Source organism: Esox lucius, chromosome 17 (assembly GCF_011004845.1).
Source record: "Esox lucius isolate fEsoLuc1 chromosome 17, fEsoLuc1.pri, whole genome shotgun sequence".
Classification (NCBI taxonomy): Eukaryota; Metazoa; Chordata; class Actinopteri; order Esociformes; family Esocidae; genus Esox; species Esox lucius.
The window spans coordinates 45,327,735-45,337,608 of NC_047585.1; the positions used below are offsets into that span (position 1 = coordinate 45,327,735).

Below are 9,874 nucleotides of genomic sequence, written 5' to 3' on the forward strand. Positions count from 1 at the left end.
GTCATGCTGGAAGACCCAGCCACGAACCATCTTCAATGCTCTTACTGAGGGAAGGAGGTTGTTGGCCAAGATCTCGCGATACATGGCCCCATCCATCCTCCCCTCAATACGGTGCAGTCGTCCTTTCCCCTTTGCAGAAAAGCATCCCCAAAGAATGATGTTTCCACCTCCATGCTTCACGTTTGGGATGGTGTTCTTGGAGTTGTACCCATCCTTCTTCTTCCTCCAAACACGGCGAGTGGAGTTTAGACCAAAAAGCTCTATTTCTGTCTCATCAGACCACATGACCTTCTCCCATTCCTCCTCTGGATCATCCAGATGGTCATTGGCAAACTTCAGACAGGCCTGGACATGCGCTGGTTTGAGCAGGGGGACCTTACGTGCGCTGCAGATTCAATCCATGACGGCGTAGCGTGTTACAAATGGTTTTCTTTGAGACTGTGGTCCCAGCTCTCTTCAGGTCATTGACCAGGTCCTGCCATGTAATTCTGGGCTGATCCCTCACCTTCCTTATCATCATTGACGCCCCACGAGGTGAGATCTTGCATGGAGCCCCAGACCGAGGGAGATTGACCGTCATCTTGAACTTCTTCCATTTTCTAATAATTGCACCAACAGTTGTTGCCTTTTCACCAAGCTGCTTGCCTATTGTCCTGTAGCCCATCTCAGCCTTGTGCTGGTCTACAATTTTATCCCTGATGTCCTTACACAGCTCTCTGGGCTTGGCCATTGTGGAGAGGTTGGAGTCTGTTTGATTGAGTGTGTGGACAGGTGTCTTTTATACAGGTAACGAGTTCAAACAGGTGAAGTTAATACAGGTAATGAGTGGAGAACAGGAGGGCTTCTTAAAGAAAAACTAACAAGTCTGTGAGAGCCAGAATTCTTACTGGTTGGTAGGTGATCAAATACTTATGTCATGCCATAAAATGCTAATTAATTATTTTAAAATCATACAATGTGATTTTCTGGATTTTTGTTTTAGATTCCATCTCTCACAGTTGACGAGTACCTACATGCTTTGTAAGTAGGAAAACCTGCAAAATCGGCAGATCAAATACTTGTTCTCCCCACTGTACATCCTGATGTAAGACTGTAATAATTGTCCACCAGACTAACAGAGAGGAAACCTGAGAAGAAGCACTGGAAACAAGCGTAGGCCCTTCTGTCTTTATAGAGCAACATACTGACAAGGGCCCATCAAGTCCAAAGCAATGAAAAGGCCTGGTCAATGTTTTATCGGAAAAGTAAATACAACAAGTAGATTGTCAAATAGAACATAGACCCGGGACACACACTTATGCATGCACACATACGTATGGGTATATACACACCTATTCACACACACTTATACACACACACACTTATACACACTTATACACACACACTTAAACCCGCACACATACGTATGGGCATATACACACCTATTTACATGCACACTCATACACACATACTCATACACACACAAACATACACACACACACACACACACTTGTACACACATGCACCTTGTGATAACACTCCCTGATCCCTGGACGATGATGGCCATGTAAAGTAATCAAGCCTCCAGCACAGTCAAGCCTCCAGTACAGTCAAGCCTCCAGTACAGTCAAGCCTCCAGGACAGTCAAGCATCCAGTACAGTCAAGCCTCCAGTACAGTCAAGCCTCCAGGACAGTCAAGCATCCAGTACAGTCAAGCATCCAGTACAGTCAAGCCTCCAGTACAGTCAAGCATCCAGTACAGTCAAGCATCCAGTACAGTCAAGCATCCAGTACAGTCAAGTATCCAGTACAGTCAAGCATCCAGTACAGTCAAGCATCCAGTACAGTCAAGCATCCAGTACAGTCAAGTATCCAGTACAGTCAAGCATCCAGTACAGTCAAGCATCCAGTACAGTCAAGCATCCAGTATAGTCAAGCCTCCAGTACAGTCAAGCCTCCAGTACAGTCAAGCATCCAGTACAGTCAAGCATCCAGTACAGTCAAGCCTCCAGTACAGTCAAGCATCCAGTATAGTCAAGCCTCCAGTACAGTCAAGCATCCAGTACAGTCAAGCCTCCAGTACAGTCAAGCATCCAGTACAGTCAAGCATCCAGTACAGTCAAGCATCCAGTACAGTCAAGTATCCAGTACAGTCAAGTATCCAGTACAGTCAAGCCTGCAGTACAGTCAAGTACTGTCTTTGCTCACCTAGATTTCAGCAGTTTTCGCCAAGATAGGCTCCTAAACATGAATGTACTGCCTATTACCTGCTCTGGTTCACGGATTAAAGTTGGAGAGTCCGTCAGTGTTGGTGACTTCGGCTCTGGAAGTTGAATGTACCCGGAGGGAATCACTCCACTACAAACAGTGCTTAAGGGTTGTGGTGTGGTTAAGGTTAGATAATGATTCCACTGTGGTTAAAATTCGGATTAAGGTTAGGATTAGGGTTAGGGGTAAGGTCAGGGGCAAGGTTTGAAGAAAGAATATTGTGCAACACTTGATGTGATTGGAACTCGCGAGCATTGGGGTCTGAATCAGTTGCATTCATGTCCAGCCACCATCCCCGACCACGCCTCCCTAAGCAAACTGAATTGAATTCAAAGCTACATGCATGTACTACTTTCAAAATGAGCATGTGTGCACTTAATACAGGGAATTGTAGGATCTTTGTACCATAAACGTTCAAGGCTCAACAGCACATATCCTATATGCATCTTCCTTGGTTTTCCCCAATTCTTTTATTAAGATCCTCTGAAGATTTCAATGAACTCCAATATTCAAAACTCCCCACAGATTTCCAGTGGTGTTCAAGTCTACTCTTTGGCTGGGCCACTGAAAGACATTCACAGAGGTGTCCGAAAGCCACTTCAGAATTGTCTTGGCTTTCTACTTCAGGTTTTAATCGTGCTGAAATATATATCTTCACCTGACTCTGAGGTCAATGGGGCTCTGGATTAAGTTTTGTTCAAGGACCTTTCTGTATTTTGCTCCCTTCATCCTTACCTCAAATCTGACCAGTCTCCCAGTCCCTGCCGCTGAGAAGCATCCCCATTGCATGAAGCTTCCACCACTATGTTTAGTTGTAGGGATGCTGTTTCCAGATAATGAGTTGTATCTCATTTTCACTAGACATACCACTTTACAATTGGGCCTAATAGTTTAATTTTGGTCTCATCAGACCAGATAATTATTTATCCCACGCTCTCAGACTCCTTCAGATGGCATGCCATTTGACTTTTACTGATCTTGAACAGCTACTTAATTTGGATGGATGGCCAGCTCTAAAAAAAATCTTGGTGGTTCTAATCTTCTTTCATGTCACAATGATGGAACCCACTGTGCCCCTGGAAACGTTCAATGTTTTAGTTTTCTTTTTTTTATCTCAAGGATGATCAAAGGACGGGATTCATCAGAGCAAAACACAAGATGTCATGGCAATTTTTATATCACTTATATCATAAATGAAGTATATAAAATAATGTTGGAAAAAGTTGGGGGTAAGATGGGAGTAAACACCTGTATGTTTGAACCAGATGGGAGCAAACACCTGTATGTTTGAACCAGTTGGGAGTAGACACCTGTATTGTTAGCTTCTGCATTATAGACAAACAATTATTATTTTTGATTAAAACATTTTTTTACTGTAATTAAGTGAGTTCTAGTATGGCTGTAATGGGTTGTAAAGGGTTTATGTCCTTGGGATGAAGCTCAGACTTGCTCTATCATGCTCTCTATGAGTGAAGGAGGTCTTTTACTGACAGTCCAACACTAAGTCAGGGAGGTTTAGGCACACAAACACATATTCTAACTTTGCCCTTGTTACCCTTTAAGGAGCCTTCATCCCCCGAGAACTCTCCGCATGAATTACAGGACAAGTGAACAGCGAAGAATATTGGCATTGCATAGACCATTGGCAGGCTTCAGATCTAGATAACTCCCAGGGCTACATGGGCCAGGTCAGGGCAGATTCCACAAGCACACACACGCACACACAAATAAAAATATGCACACACTCACACACATATACAAACACAAATACACAAAACACATACACACATTTATACAAAGACACACTCAGACACGTAAACAAAAAACCCTCCATTTAAGTAATGTACAAAGAAATGCTAGCTCTTTAGGCAAGGTTAATACAGGCAGGCCAATTCTGTAAGAAATATTTAAATCAAATAACTTTCAGAGGTTTCTGACTAGTTATGCAACCAGTTACTTTTTTTGGCTTTATTTGCCAGTGATTTATAATGACTGACAATGATGTGGGATCTTAAAAAGTTTATTTTACTTCCAAAGGTCCTCAACAAAGGTCCAACTTGGGTAGAAACTGTTGTTTCTTTGAATTAATAAAGCTTTTGTGAGTACTGTAAATACTTGCTTTTTTCAGTGTCTAAGTTATCACATATCATTCCCTTGAATAAAGATTTGGTGGAGGTGTTAAGCTATGAATCAGTTTGGGAGGAGCTAAATAATTACTGATTTCATTAGCAGATTGAAGTGCACTAAAATGAGAGGAATGTAGGTTCATGACTATGGAGAGATTAACAGGTCAATTCAGAGGCCCTTCACAGAGATGTGGGACAAAAGCATCATCACTCCCACCTCGATCTTATCTCAGTGAGTCACTGATTCTATTGGTTTCTACAACTCTCTTTTAATCAAAGTTGGGATTTAAAGACCAAATTGATTACTTTTGACTGATTGATTCATGTGATTGTGACCTGATTAATTACAGGATTCTCCCTCTCTCACACACTCTTCCATCCAAGTTAAGAGCTTAATGTAATACATTATATATTTTAGTAGTCATTTTTAGTAGACCGGCCATAGTTAGAATTGGTATGCATAATACAACGGGTGGTATATACTCACAAAAAGTTTGAGTTAACATGCAATACAACTGATTAGTCTAAAATGTTAATGATTTGACAGAACAGTCAGAATATAGAACGCTCCCGCATGCCTGATAAGCGCCATCTACCGACTATATCAAATATACAGATTAGCCTGCTGTTAAACGTAATCTTTGCAACGCAATCTTTCATAAAACCAAATTGTGTGTTGAAGGGGTAAAGTGGCAGACAGAAAAATGTGTCTGCAAACTAGTGGTATGCTAGTTTCTTATCATATCCAATCGTTTACGCAACGTGATAACCTATTTTCAATCATTAATGACAAGGTCCAAGGTGCACTGAGTGTCCCCAATGAATCGAACACGCAATGCTGTGGTCTGTGGAATGCAGTGATATGCCATAAACTATAGCCTATTCTCAGTGTGAATATGTATACATGCATATAGTTAGTGATAAACCCTTCATTATTAAACACATCAAACAAAGACAAAAATGTAATATAAGACGATGATCTTTTATTATAATTCATTTTCTTCTTTTTTTTGGCATTTGTAAGTTCATTTTACAATTGAAACATTTTTTTCTTTTAAAATAATTGTATAACATTGGCAATAGGAGTTCGTAAAAAAGAAGAAAAAAAGAAAGAAAAGAAAAAAGTGCTTTCTTTTCCTTGTAAAGTCTCTGTCTTAGCATTTGTTTATAGAATCTCACGAGTCTACAACATTCTGCAATGCTAGAGGTTTCAGTCAGAGGTGAAGTTCACTTCAAAAGGCACTGAATTATGGCATCGGCTTGTATGAAGTTTGCACAAGAACGGCCGAACAGTGACAGTCGAGTGCAGAAGCGAGCTTCAGTTTTTTCATATTTTTTTTTTTTTTTTTTTTTACAGCAGACCCAGTGAGAAAGAGGGACAAAACGATCTGCTTTGTGTGAAATGATACAGAAGGCGATGGCTGGCAACAGACACTGCATAGCTAGAGAAACCCTTTTCACATTTGTATGAATTACACATAAATACAAAGCTGTACCTTTAGTTAATAAAGCGTTGTATTTACACCGAGATGTATGTTGAGATCAGTACCCGAACCTATACGTCATTTTTTTCAAAAGACAATGTGCTTCATTTGGTCGCATTTTAACGACATACAATAGTGCATACAACTATCTGCTTGTGAAGCAGGTACCACAGTATAAGAAATTCCAGTCCTCTGCTTTGGCATGAAACTTAGTCCACTGATTTCCTACCAACCCGTGAAAGATTTCACAGCAGACAGGAGAAAGCTATATACGTTTTACTATGTACCTTGTGATATAGCCTATTCTTTCAGTCTGAATGATAATAATTGGCATTATATTCTGATCCGTGTACATATTATTGCCTTTTCAAAACAAAACAAAAAAACATATTTGGAAAGCTGTGTGCACTTTGCAGTTGTATAATATAGCTCTATAAGTAAATGCGCATTTTTTTCTTCTTTTTTAGTTTTGCAAAACAGGAAAACAAATATATCTAGATGGTAACGTTAAAACATGAAAAAACGAGCAGGCTAGTGATTATTGTGGAAATCATACCCTACTATCTTAGCTGCACTGATGTCTTTTTAAATGTATTTGTTTTGTTTTTTTGCCTTGCTAAACACACAATATTATATAATAATAATAATAATAATAATAATAATAACAACAATAATAATAATAATAAAGGCACAAAACAACTACAAGTCTGTCCACTGTTCAAACGTGGAGAAATGAGCTTATCGTTTTGTACAAAAGGCACATTTATACCTCTGATGCCCGGGCCTCTCCTTAAGAAAGTCAGAAGAATTGGTCACATGATCTGTGGCGTTTATGTGTGTATCCAGGAACAGACACCATTGTACAAGTTTTTAAAAGTCCACTGTGATCGCTTGTCCGTTTTCACTGGCAGGTAGACATAGCTTTGAAAGATCCATCGGGGAGCTGTCTGAAGATACCCCTTAATGTGTCCAGTTCTCGGGTGAGATGTTCCACTCTCTTACGTAGTCTCTCGTTGTCCGACGCCAGCTCTATCACTTTCTGCTGCGTCTCCACATTGCGCATTTTCGCCTTGTCCCTACTCTTCCTCACCGCGACGTTGTTCCGCTCACGCCTCAAACGGTACTCCGTGCTGTTCTTGTCGACGTGCTTTTTGGATTTCCCCCGGTCGCGGTCGTCTCGCCCCATCATCTTCATAGATCCAACGGAGGACAGGCTCCCTTCCCGGTGGTGCGGGCTCGGGACGGGTGTTGGTGGAGGCGTCGGGTGTCCCGGTTGAAGATGCATGGTGGTCTGCGCGCAGTGCGCAATCTGGTACTGGAGATGAGATAGGTGCTGAGGGTGGTGCTGGTGGTAGGTAGGGGGCATGTTATGGGTCATGTCCTCCTCCTCTTCTCGGGGCTCTTGCTTTATTGCAACAGGTCTGATTCTCGCGGACTGATTGTCGAAAATGGGTTCGAGTTTAGAAGAGTCCATGTAGCCAGGCATACAGCCATAGCCCTGCGGCTGGTGCGGGTGGTGCTGGTGGTGCTGGTGCGCCCCAGGGCCTGAGCTCACCCCGTGGGGATATGAGTCGTACTCACTGTTCGCCAGCTTGAGCTTGTCTTGCTTGGAGCTGTTGTGGAAAAGGTCAGCCAGGAACTCGTCGTTGAAGGCTGCAGGGTCTATGTAGGCGCTGATGTCAATAGAGTTTTCGTTCTCACAGATCTCCCCCAGGTCTGTTGCTCCAGATCCGGGAACGGAGGGGTCTTTGTAGCAATAGGCGCTTTGCTGACTCTGGGCAAGGCTGGTCATTGAGGGTCGAGAGGCGACCTCGTAGAGGTTGGGTTGCTCCATGGAGTATCTATAACCCGCCAGACATGGTGAAGGGCTCCGGGAATCCAGCTTGCTAGCAGAACCGGAGTAAGCCGCACTGGCTAGATGAATAAACAGGACAGCTATGATCAGGTGCCCACTCCAGTTAATCGCTTTCTAACTTGCCACAGTGACTCTCCCTGACAGAACTGGTTTCATAAGACAGGTTCAAAGTGCACTGTTTCAAGCAAAGCTTTGCTACTCCAAGGTGTTGAACCTCACAACTGTCAAACAATTCTCCTCTCCCCTTATATATACAGAAAGCAGGGAAGAGGGCGGAAGCGCCGCACGCTGGGTCCTATTGCGCGCCGCTACGCACCAGCAGCCTATGTTATAGGGGAACTCAATGCAAACTCACGTTTAGAAGCGGATAATATTTCTTTTGATATCGCCAAACCCGGACAAAGAAAAACTGCATTTGATACGATGATTGAAAAAATAAGACTTTACATCTGCCGGGGGATATTTATATTCTGATAACTGAATTATTTTTAAGAAAGAAAAAAAAAACTTTCACCCTCGCATTGTAAGAAATGCATTATCAAAACACAATGTCAGGGCATCTATTATTTTATTTTTATTATTGCAGGAACGCGGTTTCTATCTCATTCAGTTCTCTTTACTTCAAAGAGAACTGAATGAGATTTAATTTGCATGTTGGCTAAGTGCTGTTCCATCAACGCTTTAATGAATGCTTATCTTAAATACATTCATTAAATTAACAATACAATTGAACATGTATTTTAAATGTATTGCGTTCTTATGTGTACATTAATTAAAAGGCTAGAGGATATTACAATAATGTGCCGGGGCTCTATACTAAATTCATCTTGCTTTTCTTGGGATTTAATTTCTTACTAAAGCCGCTGTGTTCAACATCAGCTTAGTTTTTGGGGTTTGAAGTCGGTTTCTGTATAATTAATTGTTAATAACCGCTCATGTAAACAAAGCGTTGAGGTTGACTGCACAAATACGGTAATTTCGACAGAAGCATACCAGGATTGGTGGAAAAACAGTACCCTAATCAATTCAGAAAATGTACTCAATATATAATTTTTATGTAGGCCTACTGCTCAATAATTGTGTATGTCTGCAGCGGGGACAATCAAATGACGAAATAAACATGAATGGGGCCGTAAATTATCTCTCTTCCCAGGTTTAACTATTACTAAACACCTCGGAGACAGCTGATAAGTTGGCCGCAGCACGACACGCAGCGCAGAGATAGCTGCTTCCTTTCTAGAGAAACTAGGGGGGGGGGGGGGGGGGGGGTACCTGTTGCGAACTATCGGCGGACTGGATGATTACAAACGAGATGCAAGACTGACTCGTGAGTAATAGCCGTTTGAACTGATACAGAGAGTATCAGTCATTATTTAGAATAATTGTTTCTTTTAACAGACCCGGCATTTTATGGCAACATTTCGGTGTTGTGTCTCATAAACTCCTTGAATATGTATATAATTGTCTTGTTATGCGGAATTAAATATTATATTCCACAGAGTAGCACCTGTCGGACTTTTGTGGGATAATTGAATAACGTTAGTAAGGTTGTGGAGTGTGCGTATTAGCCCAGCAGAACCACACAGGCTCCAGCAGTTAGACTCCTGTCAGCGGACGAGGGGCTCCCTCTGTTGTTGCAGCAGGGAAACCCTCTATTAAACGGAGATACTGCAGATATTTCTTAGCTCTTGTTTACGGTGTTACGTAAGGCTTTCTCAATGCTCAGCACCAGTAAGCTACAAGGAGCAACCTGGACTAGAACTGTCTCTTCGCAACTGAAAAGTCGGACTCGACAGGCTACTGATTTAGTCGACAATATCTAGTCCTGATATGAGGATTTTCTAATCTATTACGTATGCCGATTGCTTTTTTTGTTCGTTTTTTCTGGAATATAGGCCTAAGCAATTATTACAGAAAAGCAAGCATATTTAAAGATACATTTCCCCCTATTTCTGTATAATATAATTGCCCGTATATACATTTAATCCTAACTCTAGCCCTGAAGCCTAAACCACCTTAACCACCCACTCAACAATACGTTTTCAAAACTGTGATGTTAACACAACATTATTTTGGACATTTCCCTGGCTCTATCAAAGTTTCCCAAAAACAAAGTAAAACAACAACTCCCCCACACACGTGCACAAAAGGTGTCCAACAA

At 41.7% G+C, this 9,874-nt stretch overlaps 1 protein-coding gene across 1 annotated transcript; it reads right to left on the reverse strand.

Moving 5' to 3' along the window:
• Window positions 1-5,706: 5,706 nt before the first annotated feature.
• cebpa (CCAAT enhancer binding protein alpha) lies at window positions 5,707-7,942 on the reverse strand. Its single transcript, XM_010904599.5, has one exon. It carries the CDS (start codon window positions 7,690-7,692, stop codon window positions 6,760-6,762), a length of 933 nt encoding a protein of 310 aa, XP_010902901.1. The 5' UTR covers window positions 7,693-7,942; the 3' UTR covers window positions 5,707-6,759.
• Between the last annotated feature and the right edge of the window lie 1,932 nt (window positions 7,943-9,874).

Coding starts and splice junctions, on each gene's coding strand:
- cebpa (XM_010904599.5), bottom strand. CDS start 7,692: ATGGAGCAACCCAACCTCTACGAGGTCGCCTCTCGACCCTCAATGACC.